This window comes from Podarcis tiliguerta, assembly GCF_965153285.1.
Source record: "Podarcis tiliguerta genome assembly, chromosome: 14".
NCBI classification, from domain to species: domain Eukaryota; kingdom Metazoa; phylum Chordata; class Lepidosauria; order Squamata; family Lacertidae; genus Podarcis; species Podarcis tiliguerta.
Window position 1 is genome coordinate 37,913,587 of NC_139547.1, and position 25,684 is coordinate 37,939,270.

Below are 25,684 nucleotides of genomic sequence, written 5' to 3' on the forward strand. Positions count from 1 at the left end.
TTCTTCCCCTCCCAACTCATAACATTATAAAACATGTGTGTGATAGGTGTGTGTTTGTGGTTGTTTGTGTGTGAAAGAGTGGATGTGACCACACCAATCTTTTGGAGGTTTGGCCAACAGTAAATGCAGCCCTTGGGCCAAAAAAAGGTTATCCAGCCTTGTTTTATAGCATTCTCAAGAAAAAATGAAATGAACAGTCTCATGGAGGGGTGCTGAACCACTTCTTTTAACTGAGCTACCCATTCCTTAATCTGTGTTTTTGGTTTTCTGTCAGTTTGAAAAACAACAACCAAAAGGCTTGTTCAGCTTGACATTATGAGGAGAGGGAGAATGGATCCCATAAGATAAGGTCCAAGCAGTATTAAATACTTGTTTGTGCATTTACGTCATGTTTAATGAGGCAATAAAATTGTCCACATATGTTTCTGTTTTCATTTCTCATGTAACTGATACTTGAAATTGAGGCTAGCCATGCTCCCAAAGTTCTAGGCAGACTGGCATAGTTGAGATAACAGAGGATGCATCATTTCCTATAGAGCCTTTCTTAAGATTTTTAGTGGTTGTTTCCCCTAGCCCTGATGTTTCTTGAGGCTAGAATTGGATGGTGTGAATGCAAACTATTTGTAAATCTGTGGGAAATGTGATGTTAAAGAGATTATTTATGTGGCTTATTTTGTTGATGGCGCAGCAGATGTTGGGAAGAAGTAGTGAAGGGCCTTTGAGCAGCATGCTCAGCATGCTTTAATCCATAGTTTGTCTTAAGACCAAATGACTGCAGTATGTGGGATTGTCCTTGGTTCTGGTTTGGAAGCTCCAGGTTGTGCAGAAAGCAATGACCAGACTGCTTCCCTAGCCACAGACTGTGACTGTGACACACCATTGTTATGACATCTGCACTGGCTGCATGTCTGCTACTGGGCCAGGTTCAAGGTTGTATTGATTTACAAAACCCTGTGCAACGTAGGTCCAGGGTACTCTTGGGATTACCCTAACCTTTATATTCCAGCTCGATCACTGAGATCATCTACAGGAGCGTCGTTGGTCATTCCCTATGTTTGTCAGGCTCATTAAACAACAAAAAGAAAACAAGCCTTTAGTGTCATTGGCCCAGTCCTGTGGAATTCATCAGGCTCTTCTGTTTCAGCCTTTAATTGCCTGCTAAAAACTTTTCTACTTGTCCAGTTTATGCAGGAAATTAAGAATGCATATTTGCATAACAGTTAGCTATTTTTATTTTAGCACCTTAATTTTTATATTGTATGATTTTGCATATAATTATTGTAAACTGCCCTGATATTTCCAATGAATAGCGGTATATAAATATTTTAATCAATAAATAAAGCAATATGCTTTGTGAACCAGGTCATTGTGTTTGCTTATCACCATCATTACAGTCCAAATGGGATTGTTTCATGCCAGGCAAATATATTCTCTTTAACATGAAATAAATTGATCTAACATGCCTTTCATGTTTAAGCTTGCTTTTTTAAAAAAACAAAAAACCATGAGTGATAAATTTTACTCAGAGCAGCCCCATTGAAATTAATGGACATAGGTAATTTAGGTCCGTTAATTTAAAAGTACAACTTCATTAAATACCCCTCCATGTTTACTTGGTCCATTAGTGTCATGTTTAGTCTTCCAGAAGCAAATCTAGTCACAATTTTAATGATTTTGATATGGTGTCCATAATCTGGGATCTTATCTTGCAGCTACTGAAATCAACTGAAATACTTCTTATTGACTTGTATAAAAACATTGAAATGTATGTTTGATTACAGCTTTCTTCGTTTGGTGCAGTGCTTCAAAACATACTTCAAAGGGTCAGTTGTAGTTGTTCATCTGAAGATACTCTCATTAGATCAGACATTTTTGGGAAGGCTTCTATGTCACCTTCCTGTTTACCATGTTTACGGTACCATGCCAACATACCATTGTGAAACACTGGTCTGTATGAAATCCTACTCGACTTCTTTTAACAAATTAGTTTTATAATTGCATGAATTTCTTCAAACTGCGAGAGACAGTTGTTCAGCAATTAAATCCACATGTTTGCTTCTCTTGCTACATAGTTCAAAGCTGTAATAAGTGTATAAAAACTTTGAAGCAATTAGTTGTTACAGCAATGATTGCTTTCTTTACAAAACAAAATGCTACAACTTTTGAACTCTTGATACTCCTGGTTTGTAGTGTTCTAGTGATCAGACTAATACAAGAACAGGATATCCTCCTACATCCTTAGTAGACATAAGTACATTTTCTCTGGCTGTTGAGCCATTTTTTTTAAGAGCACGTCCACATGTTTAATAAAAGCACCTACCTGTTCCCTTTCCTCCTCCTCCTTATCTTACCCAAGTGGCATATAAATGCTATTGGTTCACATTTATTTGAATGCAGGGATAGACAACACAGTACTCACTGGGTTGGTGGTTCTTGTTATTTTAAGTCACTTTTTTATTGAAATGGCAGGCACTTTGGTCATCCTTGGAGGGGCTTTTCTGAATGTGTGAGTGGTGGGGTGCTCAATTATATTCTGTGTGTGAGATACATTTGGGCAGAGAGAGGGGGGGAACAAGGCATGTGTGATTGTGCATAGATGAAGTATATGAGTGCATGTGTGTGAGGGAGGTGCTTGTGTGCATGTGGTTTTTGTGTGTGTGTGTATTGTGTGCTAGAGTGAGTAGCCACCTTGTATACTTTTCCTAGTGCTGGGGAATGCACCCTTTTATTATTAGATAGCATAAGTGTGTGTGCCTAGGGGAATCAATATTGTGTGATTTCCACAGTCAGCACCAGCAGGTCATTGATGACCTCCCATGGAAAGCATGAGATTGTCTGACAAAGGAGGGGGACAGCAGCAATAATTGTACTTTTGATCAGCAAGCCCAAGAGGCTCAGTGATTTAGACCACAGTGCCAACAGCTCCCTTGATTGTAATTAGATTACAGTTGTTCTAAAGAAACCATCCTTGCACTCTTGGGGATTGCAATAACTACCTGTGCGACTGCAAACATATTTTTCCTAGACAAAGTGCTTCAGCAGGTAGCTTGACATCAATAATTTGAATTCACTGCTATCTAGTTTCAGGCCTGGGTTCAACACTGAAACAATCTTGATTGTCTTGATGAGTAATCTATGATGGGAGTTGTAGAAGGACTGATGGAGTGTGACCCTGTTATTTTTCATGATCTTTCAGTTTCTTTTGTTATTGTTGGCCATGGTATTCTTCTGAAGCAGCTGTTGGGATCATTAACGATGGAATCCAGTGGCCCTGGTCCTTCCTCAGTGACCTATTTCAGAAGGTAGTGATGGGAGGCTATTGCTCTACTCCAGGGATGTCTAACTGGTCAACCACAATTGACAGGTCGACCCCCGGTTGATATTAGTCAATCGCAGGCTCATTTTCCTCTGCGGGGGGAAAGGAACATCCGGCCCCACCCCCTCACTCTTTTGTGTATTCACACCCTATTTCAAGAACGGAAGAGGGAGTTACCGCTGGCGGGATTACTTCTTGTTTATCGATTAATGCCACCCCCCCCCCCCAAATCGGCAGAAGTAATTGCTGTTTCCCTAAAAAATGGTCAATAACTTTGGCATTCCCCCCAAAAAACCTCAACAACTTTGACTTGCCCCCCTTTAAAAAGGTCAACAACTTGGGTTCTCTCCCCCCCCCCCATAGGTAGATCACTGCTGGTTTTTTTATCCGGGAGTAGATCACAGTTTCTTGGGAGTTGGACATCCCTGCTCTACTCCATGGCAGTTAGGCTGTTATATAGCACATTTTGAAGCTGGGTGGCAATGTTCAAAGCAGCACACTCTACTGAAAGTTCTTATTTAACATCTTACTTTCTAAGACATGGAAAACTTTCAGTCAGTTGTGTAGGTTGCTACAGTTGAAAGAAAAGCAATTCTAAAACAGTTAACACAGGAGGAATGATTTAAAAAATCATGAATTCACTTCTGTTCTATTTGCAATGCAATAATTAGGGCTTGAGGCTGCAATCCTATACACAGTTACACAGGTGTAAGTCCCATTTTACTTAATAAGACTTACTTTTGTGTAGGTATTTATAGGATTGCCAGGTAAGAAAAGTTTTTTGTTTTTGTTCAGTGCAGAACGCAGAAAAGGGCATTGTTGGTAGATGATGGCATACATACATAATATTGGAAGATGAGCAGATGGATCAATTCTGCAGTTGTGGATAATGTTATTAATGTTATTAAGTCCTGTAATAGTACTGCCAAAATAGATATGCAGTAAACAAACCAACAAACCCCTGTGTTGCAAAATATGACTCAGCAGTATCGAAAGGAACACGATGGCCAGAAACAATTACAGTATGGAAAACTTCATGGAATAATGCAAAACATCAAAACTATCAAGCTGAAGTCTCTGAAAGTCCTTGAACAAGTCGCGGTGCCAGACTTTACCCGGCGGAGATCAAGCTTGAAAAGCTTTGTATAATCAGCAAATGTCCAATTCTGATGTCCAACTCTGAACTCTGCTGAACAGTGTTTCCAGATAGCAACTACTGTTTTGTTCAGTTCTTCATCAGCCAATTAGTTCAACAAACACTCATAAATAGAAAGATGTGCAATTTCTTCACTAACCAATCTTTTTTCGAATTGATATAATATACATGAGAATGAAAAATACTCTGGAACAGGTCTCATAATTGTATATTCATGTATATTATATCAATTCGAAAAAAGATTGGTTGAAGAAATTACGCATCGATCTGGCCACCGTGTTGCTTTCGATACTGCTGAAAATAGATATGCAGACAGAGTTGAAATCTGGCTCTGGTCGCTCTGACCATATCCTTGTTGTGTATCCTGTTCTGAATGGTGAGTATCTGTTTTAGATTGGGAGGCTGTCTTGTCTGTAAGCCAGTACAGAGCTTTGAAAGGGCCAACTTAAAACAACTACTCACTCACAACAAGAGGACAAAACTGATGGAGTGCATCTGATGGAGTCTAGTCTATGAAAGCTTTTGTCCTGTTTTGAGCAGCTCATAATCTAAAGCATAAAAACATGTTGAGCTTGCACACTTCTGTTAGCTTTGGTTACAAAAATGTATTAAATTTGGGAAGATGAGCATTAATGATGCAGAAGAATATAGAGCTCTTAAGGAAATCTTCTATTAGTGTTTCAGCTTTTTGCTGTGTTTTATATTCCTCCTACGAGTCCTTAGTTTCTTTGCACAGAAACTAAAGAGTTAAATAAAGTTTATCTGAATAAGCTGATGGTCTCAGGGCTCACAAACTTGAGTGAACACTTGATTGGCTCATCTGCAAATGCCCTTTTTCATGAGAACAGATTTGAGTGAAGAGACAAGATTGTTGTTTCCTTAAAGGTTCTGGGGAAGCCCTTTTGAATGGGTGATCATTTTTGGAAATTACACCATCTTGGTATTTTCTTGAATTGTGATGAATCTACCTCCATTTGAAGTTCTTTGGGTTCGATTATTTCTGCTCTCCACACTTTTTTGCCTCACAGATTTTGCATGCTCTGAGAGTTTAGCATCATCCATGTAAGTAATTGACTCCTCTTTTTACTTTTTCACAGGAAAAATATTAAGTTTTTCATTTTATTTTATTTTATTGAAAATGTGCTTTAATGTTCTTGTTTAAAGTATGTTTTTCATACAGAAACTAATTGCATTGTGTGGGGAAAGCTTAAGACTTGCTGAAATATTGACACTCTTCTTACAATAAGCAGACCATCACAGAGCTTTTCCAGCTTTTCCACTAACGCAGGGATAACTCCATTTGCAGGATGCTTTAGCAAATTATCCTGTTTGTGTTATTTCAGTGAATTTTATTGTTTTGAAAAGATAAATTGAAAACTGGAGGGAGGCACCTTTATAAAAAGGACCTTATTCCTTAAAATATTATTAGAATATGTAAGAAAAACTTGTCCATGCACTGAGAAACCACCTTATTCAAAATAATTCACAATTAGCTCTAAATAGGAAAGTTATCTTTTATTGTAACTTGGTCAACAAAGTCTTAATTCTATCTGCACATTACAGTGTCAGTTGCAGTACAAAAATTCCATCAAACTGACTAATGACACTCTTTTAGAATAGGAAGGTCCCCCCCTATTCCTTTAACAATGCTTTGAGGTCATTTATGCATTGATATGCGATGGGATATTATTAATTTTGCATGCCCTTGTCCTAATCCAGACTGATTATACACATGGGAACTCAAGTGAGCATGCTGGGATTTTGCGTAATCATGCATTTCCCTGTTCACTGCATTGTGGGCCATGCTCAGCATATTGGATTTTTTTTTTTTGGTCTTTTGGGATGGAGACAGAGATAATAACTTTATTGAATGAATTTATTTATGGAAGATCAAGTATATTTTTAAGTGGAATTTATTTTGTGTACCAGTTCTGCATAGATTTTTTTTATTTTTTAAAATTTAGGTTTGCAACCCAGTCACAGGTTGCATGAATCTGTATTTTTTCATCTGTTTTAAAATCTTATATTAAAGAGTTAGCCCTGGACAGTTGGTCAGGGCTGAAATATTTCCAGATAATCCCTTACATAGTACAATTTACTGGTCTTAATATACAGCATGCAAGTCAACCATATATAGTATGTGTTATAATGGTTGGAACTATTGATGCTACTAACCCATATCTAAAGCCAGTGTAATGACAGATGGCTGACAATGCACCAGTTTTTGTTCAATGGTGACATGGTTTCTAGTATTAAAAGTGAGTTTAATCACATTTTCTAACGTTCTTATTCTCTGAAAAACTCAATTTGTTTTCCTGTTACAATTGAAAACAACATTTTGAGCTTGACTTTCACAATGAAAGGCTTCCGCTCCGAAGCTGAAATTCATCATAATCTATTTCCAACTGAAAGTAGGATCTTGCAATGGAAAATGTTACCCTGAATTGTAGCTAGCAGTGGCTGATAAATCTCAGGATACATCATCTTTTTAATCCTGTAATTAGTACTTTTAATGCTTTTTTATTCTGTGAAGACTTTTTGAATAGGAGATTAGATGAGCACCTCTTAGGATACTTGAGTGTTGAAAGCTCACAAAGTTTCGGGGTGAAACTGCTGCAGCTCTCACCATGGGAGCTGAGGCACTTCCACCCCAGTGCCTTGTGGGCTGGGACGATGCAGCTTCTTTGCACGACTCCACTGGTGGGGGGCAGAAGATCTTCTGCTCCCCCAGCTGAGTGAGCCCTGATGTCCCTGCCGCTCACACACAAGCATCAGGAGCCTCAGGGCTTCTTTGCATGGCTCAGCTGGGGGGCAGGAAGGCTCCCCCCCAGCTGAGCAAGCCCCATGCTTTTCCAGCTCATATGTGACGCATCAGGACTTGTTCCTCTGGGGGGCAGGAGCAGTATAAGGATGCCGAGAGAGGAACAAGCTGCATCGGCCTGGTGATACAGCTTGCTCCTCCCTCTTTGGTATGAGGGGCAGAGTGATGACAGCTTCATCTGGTGGCATATTGTGGATGAAACTGCCGCTGCTCCTGAGTCCCTCTGCTACCAGTGGCCCAATGTTGAAAGTGGTGCTGGTAGCAGAGAGACTCAAGAGCGGCATCGGTTTCACCCACAATATACCGCTAACACACTGTGCCCCTGGGTGATATTGGTCCTGGGTGATGGATCAATGCAATTCAGTGTTAGGCTACGGTATCTCCTCAGAAGCTCCAGATGGCATAAAACTGTAAAGCCACCATACAGGTAACATGTAAATACTGAATCAAACTATGGCCTCCTACTGCCAAACTACTCAGAGCTAAGCCATGGAGTCTGGTCTTGCTCCAGACAAACCACAACCTGTAGCTACAGTTTGTTCTTGTAGTTTGTTTGGGGAAACAAACTATGAGGCCAGGTTCGGATGTAATGCTAAGCCATGGCTTAGCTCTGAGTAGCACAGCAACAGCAGGACCAAAAAAGGAGTGAAGTGGCTACAATTTTTGTTCTGAGTATCCACACACTTTCTCATTCACACTTAGTCATGGTTTGGCTTGGGGAACTAGACCTTTGTCTCATAGCCCCACCCAGCTATTTTCTAGGAAAGGATGTGGACACTGAGACATATGCAAATCTTTTTCACCCACCCTTGCATCAACCCCAAGGCTTTCTAATACATTAAAGTAACATATATTTTAAATAACTTATCATGTTATGTTAGAGAGGTTAAATCAAGAAATGCTAATTTGGACTTCGTAGTGTGTTCTGGTATCCTAAATGTATCTGTTATAAAATGTCTGTGGGAATGGTTACACAGCAGAGTTATTGCTTCTCTCTTCTCAGATAGAAATAGCTGGCTAGAACAGCCTTTGAAGCAATTCATTGCTCATTTCTACAGAGTGCACGTTAAATCTAACTGTTCATTAATGGTCTTGAGGGAAGCACTATAGTGGGTCAGTATGGTGCTGGTTAGCAGATTAGATGACTTTAAGTTGGAAAAAATGGCATAATTGGAGTAATATCAAAGAATATGCTCGTACAAAAGCTTTCTGTGTCCTGAAAAATTAGCTAGCCTACCATGTTGCTGGAGGAGCTCTGCATAACTCAAAATTGTTTATACTCTTGCATTGTTAGGAGCTGCAGCAATGTAATATTTCCCATATTCTGTCTTGAAAGAAAAGGGCATTGAGACTGAGGGAAAGCGGGTGGTAATGAGTTATTTCCTTATCAAAGTTTTATGAATATACGTAGTTATCTTTTTGATATATATTTTTGTCAGCAAAAGCAGATAAAGTATTTAAAATAGCTACTATATGCATAATGTTCTCTCAGTCGCTCAAATATGTGAGCCAAGAAGATCCTTCTTTTTCTCTTTCTTTTCTTTATGAATTTGTAAAAATAATACTCTGGTGTAATTGTGTAAGAATATATTGACCCTGCCAAATTTGATATGCATCCTTGGGGAATTGTTTGTTTTCACTGCAATTGCCAGGAAGCCCTTTTTTGGCTGGCCTTCACTTCTCAACAGTATGGCTTATTTTTTCTCACGCTTAATAAATAATAGTTGTACTGAAGTGGTGGGAAAACTAAGTTGATTTATGGAGTTGTTAGTGTTTTTGAACAGTAAAAAGATCACCATGAAAGAAGATTTATTATAACATAAAGATTGATTTCACTTCATTTGGATAGAAGGGTGAGATCATTTCAAACCATATACTTGACAAACATTATCTTTTCCCATCAATGGGACTACATGTTACTGAAAGGAAGAATGATTAAAGTTAGGAATAAGGCATTTAAAAAACACAGGAAGAAAGAGGAAATTTAGCAAGCTGCATAGAAAGCAACAGAAAGAATTAAATTCTAGGAGGATACATTTTCATAGGGAACAATTTTCAGCTTGAACCATGGGGGAACCAGGGGAGAGGCTGACAGTAGAATTGGATACTCCAATCGAACATGACCATGTGGAACTGGATACAGCTCAAGTGGCAGAGTTGGGCCATTGGTACCTTTTAAAAATCCAGGAAGGTGCAAGTAAAAGCCTCCGAAGTCCATTATCAGGACAATACCTTTATGAGGCCAACTGAAACATCACAGCATAGTGTACAAGCATTCAAGTTCTCCAGAACTCTTGATCAGGCTAGATGAAAGACAGAACACTGGTTGGGCTAATGTTGAAGCCATGCTGCCTCTCTCTCTAGTCACAGTCTTTAGATTGATTGGGGAGGACATAGCAGACATTCAAATGAGGCTGTTGAGGTGCTATGTAGGTATCAGGTTGCACCTTGGACATCTGGCAGCAACAAGCATAGCAGTGGATGTACTTGTATAAAATTCATCAATTTCATCATTTTTTGCAATATGCTCATTGGGTATTTTATTCAATTTAAAATCTTTCTTAATTGACTTCAGTTGATGGACTGCAACCTTGTTGAGAAATTATTTTGTTGAGTATTATGAGCAATTAGTGCAGGGAAAAAATCCATTATATTATTTTACTTCAATGCAGCCACCCCCCAAAGTAGAGGCTTTACGTATTCAACCACCCAAAATGTGTTTTCTGCTATTTTTTTATCCCCTGCCATAAATGATAGTTCATTTGGTTTCTGCTGAATGCCTTCATTTTAAAGCATTCTAGCCCACCATTTTGGAGGTTTGTTTGGTGCATTATATCATGAAAATATAATCTTCAGTTTGCCTTTACAACAGATTCTTGCTGGCAATAAGTGTGGGCCATAGCAACAGTGGTAAGCTACTCCCTCAGTGAGGAACCTGCTGTTTTTCTTTTTAATGAGATTCTGCTTCCATAGTGCTACTGTTTTTTGTTTTTTTAAATGCTACTTTCAGATTGATTATATAGAGGGATTCAATGTTGTGCTATGCCAATCATTATTTCAGGGCAAGCATTTCAACTTGCCAGATGGAACAATTCCCCCCTCTCCTCCCATGCACTGATTTGAGGGTTCTCCAGACCCCCAAGTCAGTTTTGGGGAAATGGGAAAGAGAGCTGGTGGAACTTTGTTGAGCAAGTAGAAGTCATTTTGTGGGCATCTGCTAACAGGACTAATTAGTTTATTTAATTTATTTATTTCATAAAAATATTTGCTGATTGGTTTTGGTTTTTTTTTAAAGCACCTCAAAGGTTAAAAACAGTAAATGTGTTAAAAACATAGTTACAAATTATGAAAAATGTACACCTGTAATTTGAGACATTTGAAAAGTTAAAATGACAATAGACTAAAAACAGATTAAGACCTGCATCTTAGTGTTTTTGTGACAATTGAATATGTTTGGGGGTTAACCTGACAGTCCAGTCTAGTTGAATGAGAAGCATTAGGAGGATTTGGTAGGTTGAATATATTGTTCAATGTAGTTAAACTAGACTGCTTTAGTTGAATAACTTGCAGGGTTTTGTTGAAGCCTGTAAGGTGAATTTGGTAACCAGAGCAGCATAGGGGCAACAAAATTAGCTGACATTTGAGTAGAAGTAATTTCCTTTTGCCACAAAAATTGTCTCTGGTTGCTCCAAAGGATTCCAGGGGACCATTAAGGAAAACTGTTTTCTCCTGTGGGGTGGTTGACATTGAAGAGCTGCTTTCAGTTACTAATTGAAAAGATAAAAAAGACTGCTTGCAGATCAAAAAGCTTGTGGGGGAAGAGGAGGTGTTCTGGAGTGATGTAATGAGGGTAAAGTGCTGCTGCACAAAGAAAGCAACTGAAGTTTGCTACATTAGAAATGCTACATGGAATAAAATGAGAAGAGAGCCATGGCACTGTATGCTCATTGTAGAGCGAGAATAGCAGCATTTGTATTGCTTTAATGTTTCACTTTATGCTGGTTTTGGCCCTCAAGTGTTGAAACACAGCCATAAAGATTTGATATAGGAGAGTGGGCAGGTGAGTGCCAACCCCAACTTTCCTTCTCTGATTTCAGCTGGTTTTGCCTTGTCTTATCATCCTTTATTTCTGGTTCCTGCAGCTTTCCTGCAGTTGTCCTTTTTTTACACGCCCCCCCCCCAAATTCTAACACCATTCTTAGCTCCTCCACCACCAGCCACTGGTCCTACCTCAGCTTTCCTTTCCTTAGCATGCACTTCTTCCATACCTAAGTTATCTGCTCTTCTCCACTTCAGTCCTGCTCAGCTGTAGCCAGTCCTTATAGATATATGGAAATGTTGCATAAACGTAGGTGAGTCCTGTCACAATGAGCAGATTTGCTTGTTTTCTTCTTATTGGATATGTCCTTCCTTCCTTAAGTCTGGCACCGTCACTCATTTGTGTGTCCAATTCTGTAGCAGTTCTATCTTTTGTTCAACTTTGTATGACTGCAATCCAATAAAGCCTAAACAAGGCCCCTGCTTTATGACCTAGCGCCTTATTGAGCTCTTTACAGATGCCTTCTTTCTTTGCACACCAGAAATACATGTGTAGATGCTGTTAGTGAGGAAGCTTATCAGTTGTTATTCTTGGGTGTCTGTGAGAAAAGTGATTGGATCGGGGTATTGGCTGGTGATGTGACAGAAGCACTGAAGGTTTCCTTCTCAGGTTGCTTTGAAGTGTGTTTCCTGCATCTTGGATTCACTTCCAGACAATAATGTCACATAATCCCCAAACATCTTTCTCTCTTTTCCAATACTGTAGTACCTCTTTAGCCCAGGCTGCCAAAGTGATTTGGGGAAAAAGGCAGGCAGAAAGGTTATCCTGCCTGTGGACATGCAAAATGCTGTTAAATTCAGTTTCTTGAAATGAACACATGTACACTGTTGAACTGTTGCCTTCGGGCAGAAGATATAGGACAATGAAAACACGAACCACACGCCTTCTGAATAGTTTCTATCCAAGAGCTCTGATTGCACTAAATAATGATCTCAGGGCCAGTTGTAAGAAATAGCAAGCAGGGAGTAGGAAGGAATGAGATAGGGTTTAGGTTATGTTATGCTTTTAATAGGTCATGTTATATTCTGGATTATGTATGTTTTATAGATTATGTCTGAATGGGATGAGAGTGTTGGAGGTACGTGCAAATGTGTATGTACGTGCACGTGCAAATGTGTATGTGAAGCCGGTCTTTGGGTGGGTGTTTGATTTTCGTTGTTGTGTATACTGTGTATATACGGACAATGACAAATAAATTTCTATTCTATTTTATTCTATTCTACACAATTCTAGTTGCTTCACCACCACCACCACCCTCCTTTTACTTCTGATGCTACAGATAACTCCTTGATGATTGTTTTGCATCATGTTCTTAAACACCATAAAATGCTTCTACAGCCTATGGCTGCAGCGGGAGAAAAAAAAGAGAGAGAGAGAGAGAGAGACCACAACATCAATATGTCATCTTAGGTATCGCCAAATGCTGCTCCTTCCAACTGCTGAGATTTATTTTTAACTGCTTGACTCAGTGTTTGTCAGATGATTCTGGCCATCAAACTGCATATTGAATGCAAAGTACAGAGAAAGCGAGGGTGGCTGAAAAAGGGGAGGGATGAGGGGTGGTTGTCTGGGGAAGGAGGTGGGACTTGGAAGCTCTCCACATAGGCTCACAGTCTTCTTATCTCAGAGAGAGTTATGCGCTCCTAGCAGTTTGAGTGTACTTTCAGGTCAAGCTGAGAAGTAAAGGGTAATGGCTGCTTTCAAATGCTTTAAAGACATAATTGCTCAATTATTGCTACATTGAGCAAAAGGAGCAGCATACTGCTGGTTTGTAAATTGGTCTCTTTCCTGTGCTGGATGTTGCCTTTCTAAAGGAGTCCCATCATGATCGATAGCTCTAAGAAGCAGCAACAGGGTTTCCCAGAGATTTTGCCTGTTGGGGATATTGAATCATTGAAAGAAAAGGAATGTCTTGACACGAACAACCAGAAAAGTCTTAAGGAAGGTCAGTTTCATGGCTTGGGAGATAAATGGGAAGGCAAATATGTAATTGGGTTTGGCTTAATTTTGAAGGGTTAGAGTTATAAGTGTGTGTGTGTTTGTGTGTGTGTGTGTGTAAAGATTGCAAAGCAATGCTCTGAAATCTTTGGTTTGTTACTTAGCTGTTTAGCAGTGCTGGTTCTTGAAGAGAAAGTATTGTAATCTTCCAATGATATATTGGAGGTAAATGCTCTTTTCAGGATCACTTTGGTTCACAAAACCTGCTGTTTCACAATTTGAAGTCAAACAACAGAATCAGAAATATCTTCTTAGGAATCTCATTCACGGTCATTTCTGACTTCCTCCTGCTGCTAAGTACAAGTCTGCTTTGCCATGTTTTTATATCTAGCAGCTTCATATTGTGTCTCTTGTTAAATGGCCAACAGTTCAATAAAATAAAGGAAAGCCCCTTACCCCCCCCCCAAAGTCTAGGGAAGTTGGGAGAGTTATAAACACTCCATTATGGCATCTGTACTAGCAAATTGTAAAAAGACACAGCAGGATGTATCCAATGTATTGTTCTAGTTGTAGCAGAAATGTATCTGAATCAAAAATTGTGGCATTTTTATATTGTGAGGCAAACAGCAGTATAGGTAATTGTTGTTTTATTTTATTCCTCAAGCATGAGTCCCTGATTTTTTAGACATTATGCCCCCCCCCACAAGCAATATTCCTGCTTCCCTGATGAATCTCTCTCAGTTTTCCTTTTTGGAGTCTTATACCTAATTGCTTTGGAGTATCTGGTAGTGAGCCAGAGAACACTGTTTGTTTCCTTTGATACAGAACTGGCACTTCCTTCAAACCAGAGATTGTTTTTCCTTCTTGACGGAAAGTGTATAAATGCAAGGAACAAAAGTACATTGGGAAATTGAGGGAAAGACCATTTCATTGCAGTTCATGTTAGAGACCAGTTTCTTTTAAGAGGAGAATGTTACAGTTCCATCCCTTCTAATATTGAATGTCAGTTTATGCTTTTAATTGTCACCTTCTTGAAAGAGTGACCACTTTTCTTGCATAAATGGAAAGCAGGATGTCAGGAATATAAATAACTGTAGCTAAGAGCAAAACGGTAGTTCTGTATCTTACCACAAAACAAAACCACTAATAAAAATAGTGAACAACAACAACAACAAAAAGACATGCACTGCCATTTTTGACTGTAAGTAGAATTTTATTCTTATTCTACTGTAAATTCTCCCCCTACCACCACACATGAGAAGTTATAGCTCCTCCTAATGCCCAGAATTAAAATGTTTTGTGTTAACTGGTTCTACACAGGTAAAACCACAGCTCTTCCTGCAACTGTGACTGCTGGGATAAATGCAACAATGATCAAAACAGCTGCCCGTGGTCTTTATGTACAGCTTGGGCATCCTTCCCCATGATGGTGTAATGCCATGATTGCTCACATTCAGGGGGCTTTGTATAAACCAGATGTCAGGGTGTAGAAGTCAGCATTTGTTTTCATCTTTCAAATGCTATTCATGTCTATATCATTTTAAGGCATGCCCTTGAACCTTATCACATTTGTATCCCACTTTTCCTCCAAGGAGCTCAGGTGGTGTATATGTATATTTTGTCCTCACAGCAATCCTGCATGGTAGGTTAAACTGAGAGGTAGTGATTGACGCAGACTCACCCAGTGAGCGTCATGACCGAGCAATCTGTTGGTAAAGAACATGGTGGACCAATCTTTGACAGTCAGGTCAAGCAGGAATATCTTCATTTGATTAGTGCTTTAGCATCTGTAGTGGCATTCTGTCTTCAGGGAACAAATTCAAAGTGTTGGTTTTTGTCTCTGTGTGTAGAGCCCAAAAATATATAGGGGTTGGCCCCAAATACTTAAGCCAGACTAATCTCATACTACCACTATTCTCATAATATCCAGTCCCTTTCTACATATGGAGTTTCCATCGCTTTAAAATGTACCCTGAACTTCAACACCATTCAGAAGACCATTCTGTTAGACCCAACTTTTAGCATGTGGGTTTATTTTGATTTACTTGGATATCCTATACATATTGGTTTGTTTATTTTAAAAATGTTTATATACCACTATATCAAAAAACATATCAAAATGGTTCATAATGACAATACAGTGGTGCCTCGCAAGATGAAATTAATTTGTTCTGCGAGTTTTTTCGTCTTGTGAATTTTTTCGTCTTGCGAAGCACCACTGTGTATTGACGGTTTCCCATAGGAATGCATTGGCGGTTTTAAAAAAAAGGCGCAAGACGTTTCGTCTTGCGAAGCAAGCCCATAGGGAAATCCATCTGGCGAAGCAACTCAGAAAACGAAAAACTCTTTTGTCTTGCGAGTTTTTCGTCTTCCGAGGCATTCGTCTTGCGAGGTACCACTGTATCTATGCATTTAAAACCAAGGATAATTAACTATTACAGAAAGATGTTTTTCAACATTTGCATTGTAGTTAACCTTGAGCCTTAAAAATCAGGTGGGTTAGAAATCTAAATTAATCGTGTTACAGACTCCTCACAGTTGATTGTTTACAGTTTAGTGCAGCTTTTAGTATCAGTGCATCCAAAAAGATCCTGAGGGCTAGTACAGGGTTATTGAGAATGGTATGACAGGATGAAAACAACACCATCATACTGGAGGAAACAGAACGATAAGGTGTAAATAGCAGCTAGCATGTTCTTATAGATCCCTAATGTGTTTTTTCTAAACTTACTGTTCCTGCAGAGGAAGGATATCCATGCATGTGTTCCCCTCCCACTTGCTCCACTGGGCAGGAAAAAGTAAATGAAAAGAGGTCACCTAAGCTGTCAGAGCAACTTTTCCCCAGTTCACATCCTGCCCATCTCCACACCAGGTTGTTTTTGGGATGGCTCCGAGTCTGTCTTGGACCATGGGATCTTTCCCCTTGGCTGGCAGCCCATTACCTTCCAGCCTTAGGACCACAGTTATTTTAATCATCATCATCATCAACAAAAAGGGAGATCAGGAAATTTGGGGTCAGATAGCAGAGGGGGTGGATAGGGTGAGTTCTCCAGCCATCTCTGAGGACTCCTCTGAAATGCCCCAGGTTGCCTACGTTTCTTGAGGAGTGGTTTTACCCACTGCCTCCTTCAAGCAGGCAGAGACCACCCTTTCTCACAGAGAGGCATTAATCACTTCCCTAGCCCAGCCAGCTGTCTCTTCCTTGCTAGTTTTTTTATCAACCACGAGGGACAAGGGTCCAGAGCGCAAGGCATCACCCTGACCAATCCGAGCACCTTGTCCACCCAGTTAGTAAATTAGCCTTACTATCTAAAACTCATCCAACACAAAAGGACTAGACAGTGCTCTGGACACCCCTTCCATCCTTTTATCTCCCCCCCTCCTGCTTTTATCTTACAAACTGTAATTAGTGGCATTTAGTAAACATACAGATAATAACTATCAATATTAATTTACCCCTCAAATTCTGCTGCCAGGATCTTTAACAAACCATTTAAAATTGTTTCCAGTAAAGGGGTTTGGTTGCACTTTTTAAAATCACGGTATTAAAAAAGGTCTGTGCTTTATACCAGTCATGATTCTGTTACTCATTTTTAGTGAGTTACCATACAGAAATTCTAAATTACTGGGCTTCTCTCCCCCCCCCCTTTCAAAATTGGAGTAGAATGATAACTCATTAAAATGGTGAGCTGGCATCTTCTATCACCCTTCATCTTGAAATCTTTCTTGATGGGGCAGAAAAGGATTTTACAAAGAGCATTCATTAGTGCACAAGCCCATGAAGATTTTGACAATAAAAAAAAATGCAGAAAGTAGAATCCTCTTAGTATCAGATGTCTTAGGTTAATCCGTAAAGATGTTAACCCTTTGGAGTGACTTACAGAGAAGAAGCCTATATTGGTCCAAGCACAATCATTTTGATTTATTTTATTTATCTATCCACTGTTTTCATAAATTTCAGTCTTTCTTTGGAAATTAACAACAACTTTAAAAAATCCATTGGCTCTTTGCTATTTCATGTTAATCTTAAAATGTTTACAGTAGTTCTGTGTGATTTGTTGTTGAAAAATACAATATTTGTTACTAATTGCCACAATTTGCCCTGAAAGCCACTAGTGTGAAAAAGTAATACACCTTTGGGTGACAAGGATTATGGCTGCTATCCTAAACACTAAGGATAGGATATCCTAAACACCTAAGGATATCCTAAACGCTAAGGAGCAAGCCACATTGATTAGACTGGGGCTTCTAGGCATAAGAATGCCCTGTAAATGTTTTCACTACAAGTCATAGGCACTTTACTGGAATTTTCTGTTTAATAAAAGCCGGGAAAATCTCTCTCTCCGTGTAAAACTAAAAGAATACCCTGGCATTCTGCCATTATTTGAGACTTAGTTTTACTGAATCCACATTTTATAGGTTGAGAGAAAAGCTAGGAAAAATACATCTGGGTTGATGTCAGTGTGACAATATATTCTTGAACAGCTTCAACCTATTAAGTTTATTTCATTTCATTATACACCAGAGTATCTTAGAATCATGGAGTTGGAAGGGACCTCAGTGGTCATCTAACCCAACCTCTTGCTAATGTAGAAAGTCGATTGCTAATTGAGTAGGATCCTAGATCATCACAGTAAATGTTCAATACAGGGTTATACCCTAGAAGAACAGCTAAGTAACCCACAGCAATAATAGATCCCACATGGGAAGGATCACATCATATTCTGCATTTCACTGATTAAGAAGGTGGGATTTTGCCTTGAGTCAATCAAGGGATAAGCTCAGGTGATCATAAAGGAACTGTCTACAAAGCCCAAGGGAGCCCTGCTTCCCACTTTTAGCTCTTTTTTCCTTTGCTGAGTTAATAGCATTTCAGTTATAACTGTTAACAGATATGTTATTTTGGAAGCATGCAAGATGAGTAATAGGGAGTCAAAAACCACATATTTTATGACCTTTTGCAAGCTTGCATCGTGAACAATTAAAAGATTATAATGTGCATTCTAATTTTTGAGATGTTGATTTTAATTAAATGAAGGCAAGTCTATCATCTTTTAACAAAATCAAATTATTTCTGGAATATTATTTACAATAATAATAATAATATAATTACAATCTGTATATACAGGGCAAAATGTGGATTTATGTACTCTTGAAATACTTAGCGACCAAATTTCCAAAACCCAGTGAGTTGTTAGAAATGTTTCCATTTTCAACTGAATTTTTAGCTGTCATGATCTTCAATATTCAAATACTGTATTTTTCCGTGTCTATAAGACACCCCCATGTATTAAGACATCCCCTATTTTAGGGGCCTCTGATTTAAGAAAATGGGGGGAGATCTATCTGTGTATAAGATGCCCCCAAATTTTGGACATTATTTTTTAGGGGAAAAACTAGTCTTATACATGGAAAAAATATGGTACTTCATCTCTCTTTCTGCACTTTTAGACTCATTCTAATTGATGCAGCCACACAATAAATTATTTGGTCCAACATTAGGACAGCATCATATATTGCATTGTGAGCAATTGCCAAAGTGGAAAAATTGCTCTATTTATTGTTTTTTAAAGGAAGGGAAATCGTTTTTGTAACAACTGTGATAAATTCAAAGGAACTCACCAGATTTCTGCACCGTTTCCATGGCAGCAAGAAGAACCGCTGTAGTGCCTTCTGTAAATGTCCAAAGTCAAATACTGGAAAACCTGTTTTTCTAAGCTCTTACTACTTTACTTCATTGCAGCTGGTTACCTTCTGTTGAAGAACGGAATATAGTACTAGATGGAAGATTAAATTTTGACCAAGATTGCAATTCATATCTCTTTAGTGTACTCAAGTTTAAGCAGATGTACCCCCATCCCTACTATAAAAATGATAGTAGCAGAATAAAAAGATAATGATAAAACGACAAGATCTGGGATTGCCTGTTGTTCGCACACATGCAAATACCAACAAACTCTTACATGTAACAGGAGATTCACAAAAAAATCAATTTTATAATTAATAACAACTGCTAGGAGCAGCATTCCTTAAGCAAATTTCCATTTCCAGACACACTATCTACTGAATATGACCAGTTTGGGGGGGCAGGGAGAAAGAAACTCTTGCACTGCACACAAATGGAAAAAAGAAGCCAAAATTTATCACTCAGAGCACATATCTAGAAATGGTTGCCAAATTGAGTTTCATTTCTTGCAATTAGCCCTGCTGTGGTTTGCAGCTGGTTATTTAGTGGATGAATCGAATAGGTCTCCAACACACTCTTCTGTTGTTGGCAAAGAGTGTGACTTCCCAAACTACAGCACAATTAGTTTTACGAAGAGCGGTGTTTTAACTGTTCAAAGCACAGCTGTTTGTGGATGGATCCAAATTAGCTGGCTGTAACCCAGAATAAATGTATTTATCTATTTATGACATTTATGGGGTTCCTCTCAAGAAAGCCTCCCACCTGTCTGCTGCAACATGCATCCTGGTCTAATTAATGACTGTGTTGCTGTCTTGCTAGAAATTAATTTAATTGGCTTGTATTCTTCTTATTGACTTGGTTTTATTGTGTGCTTCCCTGGGAATCCTTGAAGGCTGACAGGCAGTGCCTAAATAAATAAATAAAATGGGGGTTTGGTACATCTGCATGGGATGGTACCAGGGACACAATGCAGCAGTGATGACAACACTATCTCCTGGGGGGTTTATGTGAGAATTGCGTGTCTGTTCTTTTTGTTGTTTGTAAATCTATGCTGCATATTTTATTTATTAATTGGTTTATTATTAAATATATATTTCAGTGGTGCCTAGGGCAGCAAACACAAACAGTAAAAGAAAACATCTAGAAACAATTCCAAAACAAACGCAGGCTGGGAAAGATCTTTACTTGAAAGACTTGTTGAAAGAGAAAGGGTTTCACTAGCTGCCAAAAAACCCCCAATGAAGATGGTGCCTGTATAATATTTGATGGGAGGGAATTGCAAAGGGTAGGTGCTCGATTCCTATATTATGTGGAACACACCTCCTGATAAGATGGTATCTGCAGGAGGCCTTTGCTCACAGAGTGCAAATTATTCATTCATTTATTAAAAGTTCTATACTTCCCTTCATCAATGCATCGCAGGGCCGCTTAAAATACGTAACACAAAAATGCACACCATAGTAACAAACGGAAACAATACCTCTCACAGTTCAAAAGGGCACAGGTTGTTTTTGCCTGGCACCTAAATATATGTAACAAATGTGGTAGGCCAGCCGCTCTGGGAAGAACATTGCACAAGTGGGGAGCTGCCACAAAAAAAGGCCCACTTTTGTGTTGTCACCCTCCGGACCTCTCAATTGGGTTTATAAGGGGTGAGATGATCTTTCAAGTATTCTGGTCCCATGATTTATAGGACTTTAATACACCAGAACCAGAAGCTTGAACATAGCCCCGTAGCTAATTGGCAACCAGTACAATTCTTTCTGTAATGCATTTTGCACTTGCTGCAGCTTCTGGGCCTCAAAGGCAGCCATACGTAGAGTGCATTGTAGACCCTCCAAGTGTCCCTATTTTCCAGGGACTTCCCAGATTTAGAGAAGATGTCCTGGTTTCTGATTTGATCCTGGAATGTCCCCCTTTTCCTTAGGATGTCCCTATTTTTATTGGAGAAATGTTTGAGGGTATGGAGTTATCCGAGCCATCTGAGGGCAATGCTATATAGAATTTTTTTCAATGTTTAATGTTTTATTATGTTTTTATATATGTAGGAAGCTGCCCAGATTGGCTGGGGCAACCCAGTAAGATGTGTGGGGTATAAACGGCAAAATTATCATTATGGAATGGGACGTCCCTATTTTCATCGGAGAAATGTTGGAGGGTATGGCATGACAGTAATTTAAGGTCTCTCAGCTCCTCTTCTTTTGATGTGGTGGCAACAGCTCAAGGCTAAATTGATTCCTAGCTATGGTTTGTGCAGATGGACAATAAAGTCACATTAAATTATAATTAAGATGCCTGCAGGGGAAAGCCTATCTATTTTTTTAAAAAAACAACAGCCCATCTTGCTTTAAATAAAGAGAATACATGCTTTACACTTTGTGTCCTGCTTCCCCCCACTGTTCATACTTCTTTTGATATGTGTATATATGCCAGTGAATCCCACATTATAAATCACAGTGTTTATAATACTTGTACACTCAAAATGCAGCTGGACATTTTAGATGACACATTTAAAAACACAGACAGAAATTGAACAGAACATGCTACAAAACTCATTGGAGCTGGAATTAAATAGTTCTATCACCTTATAATTGCTGAGGATCTTGGTGGACTATTTAGTTATTCTTTTCTGCCTCTTGTAGCTATTATAATGCACTGTGCTATATGCCAGGGTTGCCATATTTCAAAAAGTGAAAATCCAGACAAAGTTGTTGAGCTTCTTTTTCAAAATTGCAACACAAAAAAAGAAGATGAGGAACATAAATTTTTAAGGAAGTTTTCCCAGACATTCAAGCAATTTCCGCTCAGATGATATTTACGAGGTCCAAATCTGGAAAATTTCAGGCATATGGCAGCCCTACTATATGTTATGATTTTAATTTGTATTTTATTGCTTCTTTTATTTCTTACGTTGCATTTTATTGTACAGTATTAGAATTTGAATCACATCTAAATAAAGCTTGTTTTGGGAAGCCTTGGTATAGATAACACCATAAGGATAGAAAATACCATTTTTCTTTGATTGCCAGAAGTATGAATCCTTGCATCAGGTGGCATCATCAGATCACTCTCTGGTCCATATGGCTTATTATGTATGATAAAATAATAAACTCTTAGTAGCAAGGCTTTAACTGTAGTCACCTCGGATCTTTGGGATGTCCTTCCTAGCAAGATCAGAAACTATTGATGGCAACTTTGCAGAGGTGTCACATAGAGTAATGCGTAAGTGAATGAGCCATTTGTGAAATCCCCATTGCAACGTGAACTGAATGGTAGCTTGGTCTTGGGCATGCTACCATTTTTCTGCCAATCAATACATTTATGTGAGTTGTGGCAGTCTTGTGGAATAAAAACATAAGAGCACAAAGAGCTACCACTGTGTAGTGCTGTAAATGTCTACTCAGAAGTAAGTCTTATTTTCATGGGACTTACTCGCAGGTAAGTGTATGTGGAACTGCAGCAAGTTAAACAAGATTTGCTCTATATAATTTTTTTTTGAACAGCTGATCTCCATGACATACCACATACTGTTTCCCAGAGTGCTCAACTATTTAAAAACAGAGTGCCATGGGGTTGGCTAGGGTACTGTTTGAGAAGAACAAGTTGAGAAATTGGAATTGTGGGATCATGGTATAATTCACATTGTAAAGGTACAGGTAAAGGGACTACTGACTGTTAAGTCCAGTCGCAGACGACTCTGGGGTTGCGGCGCTCATCTTCCTTTATCGGCCGAGGGAGCTGGTGTACAGCTTCCGGGTCATGAGGCCAGCATGACTAAGCTGCTTCTGGCGAACCAGAGCAGCGCATGGAAACGCTGTTTACCTTCCCACCAGAGTGGTACCTATTTATCTACTTGTACTTTGACATGCTTTTGAACTGCTAGGTTGGCAAAAGCTGGGACAAAGCAACGGTGAGGATTCAAACTGCCGACCTTCAGATCGGCAAGCCCTAAGCTCTGTGGTTTAGACCACAGCACCACCTGCATCCCATCAATTCACATTGTAGCATAGGTAAAACTCAGATAAGAAACAAACAAAATATGGCAGATATCCATGCAAATGTAAAAGCGCCAACTAAAGGCCTAAAACCTAGTAATTCACCTTGTATTCTTGATTAATTTATTACAAATATTTATATCCTAGCAGTTATATCCCAGTTTTCTGGTTCAAAAGTGAACAACTGAGGTGACTAACACAAGCAGATGTTTAATACCACACAAAAGAGAGAGAGATTAAAAAGCTAACTGATGAGCAGCACACAAGCACACATTCTATAATCCTGGTGGACATTTTATTAGATTTTAATAGAACCTTGTGACAAACCTTCTGAAATAATGACAGTGCTTGCATTTTAAAAGTATGAGATTATAACAACATCAGAGCTCTGAGCAATTTGAAATAATTAAAAAGGCAAACATAATTTATTATGAAAAAGGTTGCTCGACTGTGTGTGTGTGTGTAGACACACACACACAAATATACTTGGCAACATTTCAGTTTGACTCATTTTATTTGGGGAATGGCTCTTATTATATTGTTTGGGGTATAGTTCCCACTCTGGAGCCTTCACATTGGAACCTTGGCTTGCACTGCATTTCTGGCAATGGCAAATGCATTGTTAATCCCCATAACTAATAGCATTTCTGCTCGTCTCATGTCGCTTTTGGCAGCAGGCTTTTTAAAGTGCTAGTTATCAGATGTGTTTATACTATCCTGAGCCCATGCTGCATTATAAAATGAGCACCAGCATCTTCTGGCATGTCCATTGCACTAAGCAGGTATACTTCACAACAGGACACTAGATAAAAATGTTTGGCACTGCAACACAATTGAATTGCTCGATGTGCTGTTAACTGAAAAAAAAAATATTTTTGAAACATTATTCTAAAAGATGAGCTACAATTTAGTATTAATTTGTTTTCGTTGGTAAGTTTCATCTGTTGCTCTCCACATGGAGGAACAAGTCTTCAAAAGTTAAGACACAGGCTTAGCTCAAGTATTTGTTGTTTTAAATATGCTATAAAAGCAAATGTTACTAAAGGTGTATATAAAAGGTTTTTAAAGTGATCTGGGGATTCCTTGCCCTTCGTGTCCAGTAACTACTTGACCCTGCTTAGAGATTTTAGCCTGTAAGTGTAGAGATAACCAAAAAGACTTTCCTGTGTAATCCATTTCTCCTCTCTCTCTTTCTCTTCTCACAGTGACTTAATGTTCATACCAGTGAAAGAACTGAACACTCTAATTTAGAATGTTCTGAGATGGTATCTGAAGTATTCTTCACAAACTGATCAAAGGCTAATTTTACTCTTCTGTCCAGACCTCACAGATTCCCTGCTGTTATGACTGAAAAGAAAGGCTGCACATTTACACTTCAGTGTTACAGCTGCGTGGAGTGGTCAACCTGCATCTTATTAGGCCAATGTTTGCTGCAGATAAGAAAAGATTATACCCATGACTTAAGTCAGCAAATAAATAAATAAATAAATAAATTCTAACAAATTTGACCATACTTGTGTATAACTGAATGCGGCGGCAAACTTTTACCCTCGAATACTGGTTGTTGTTTAGTCGTGTCCAACACGGGTGGCACTGTGGGTAAAAGCCTCAGCGCCTAGGGCTTGCCGATCGAAAGGTCGGCGGTTCGAATCCCCGCAGCGGGGTGCGCTCCCGTTGTTCGGACCCAGCGCCTGCCAACCTAGCAGTTCGAAAGCACTCCCGGGTGCAAGTAGATAAATAGGGACCGCTTACTAGCGGGAAGGTAAACAGGGTTTCCGTGTGCGGCTCTGGCTCGCAAGAGCAGCGATGTCACGCTGGCCACGTGACCCGGAAGTGTCTCCGGACAGTGCTGGTCCCAGGCCTCTTGAGTGAGATGGGCGCACAACCCTAGAGTCTGTCAAGACTGGCCCGTATGGGCAGGGGTACCTTTACCTTTTTACTGGTTGTTGTTTAGTCGTGTCCAACTCTTTGTGACCCCACAGACCAGAGCATGCCAGGCTCTGTGATCTCATCTATTAGCCTCGCTATAGATACTGAAAAGATGGAAGGGGTGAGAGGATAGATAGCGACCCATATTTTGTTGGTGCAGATGTGTGATTACACAAGGCAAAAGTCATGAACTAGAAAGAATTAACTCCCTATGTGCTCTTTCCAGTCATGGAGAATTAGAGTTGCTTTATTCTAAGTTCTCTATTCTGAGTGTGCTGCACAATTTATAATCCTAGTGCTCTAGATTTATTAGGATCAGAATTACAAATAGGGGCATGCAAACAAGTTCCTTTTTTTTCCGTTAGTAGAGACAGTGTTGAGGCAGTGTGCAGTGCCTTACCTGGAACATTGCACTGCAGAATATGGCCTAGTTGCACACCACTCTAAGCCAAAATTGAATCACAGGTTATTGAACAAATGGCGTGTAAACCACAAGTCAGTGTTTCAGTTGACTGCAGCATGCCTTGTTTGTGTGTGGGGTGGGGATAAGTTGCTGGGTCAGGTTAGCCATATTGATTTGTATGGGGATAGGTAATTGTACTGTTGTGCTGTGTAGGTGATGAAGGGGAGCCATAAGGAAGAGAGGACTTAACCACAAGCCAGAGTTGGGGCAACATGCTAAGCCAAACATTGATTTAGCTGCTGTGCTGGATTTAGCTAGAAAGATTTGGGAGGAGCAAAACA

At 39.3% G+C, this 25,684-nt stretch overlaps 1 protein-coding gene across 9 annotated transcripts in view; it reads left to right on the forward strand.

The window, feature by feature from the left end:
* Positions 1-25,684, forward strand: part of MRTFB (myocardin related transcription factor B) — an 88,681-nt gene that overhangs the window by 38,285 nt on the left and 24,712 nt on the right. Inside the window, exon 1 of one of the 9 annotated variants that reach the window (XM_083412532.1) lies at positions 13,001-13,337. The exons of the other annotated variants lie outside the window; for them this stretch is intronic. Within the exon in view, the coding sequence (XP_083268658.1) occupies positions 13,217-13,337 (121 nt within the window). The 5' untranslated portion in view covers positions 13,001-13,216. Of the gene's footprint in view, positions 1-13,000; positions 13,338-25,684 lie in introns of those variants that run through there. 9 annotated transcript variants of the gene reach the window in all.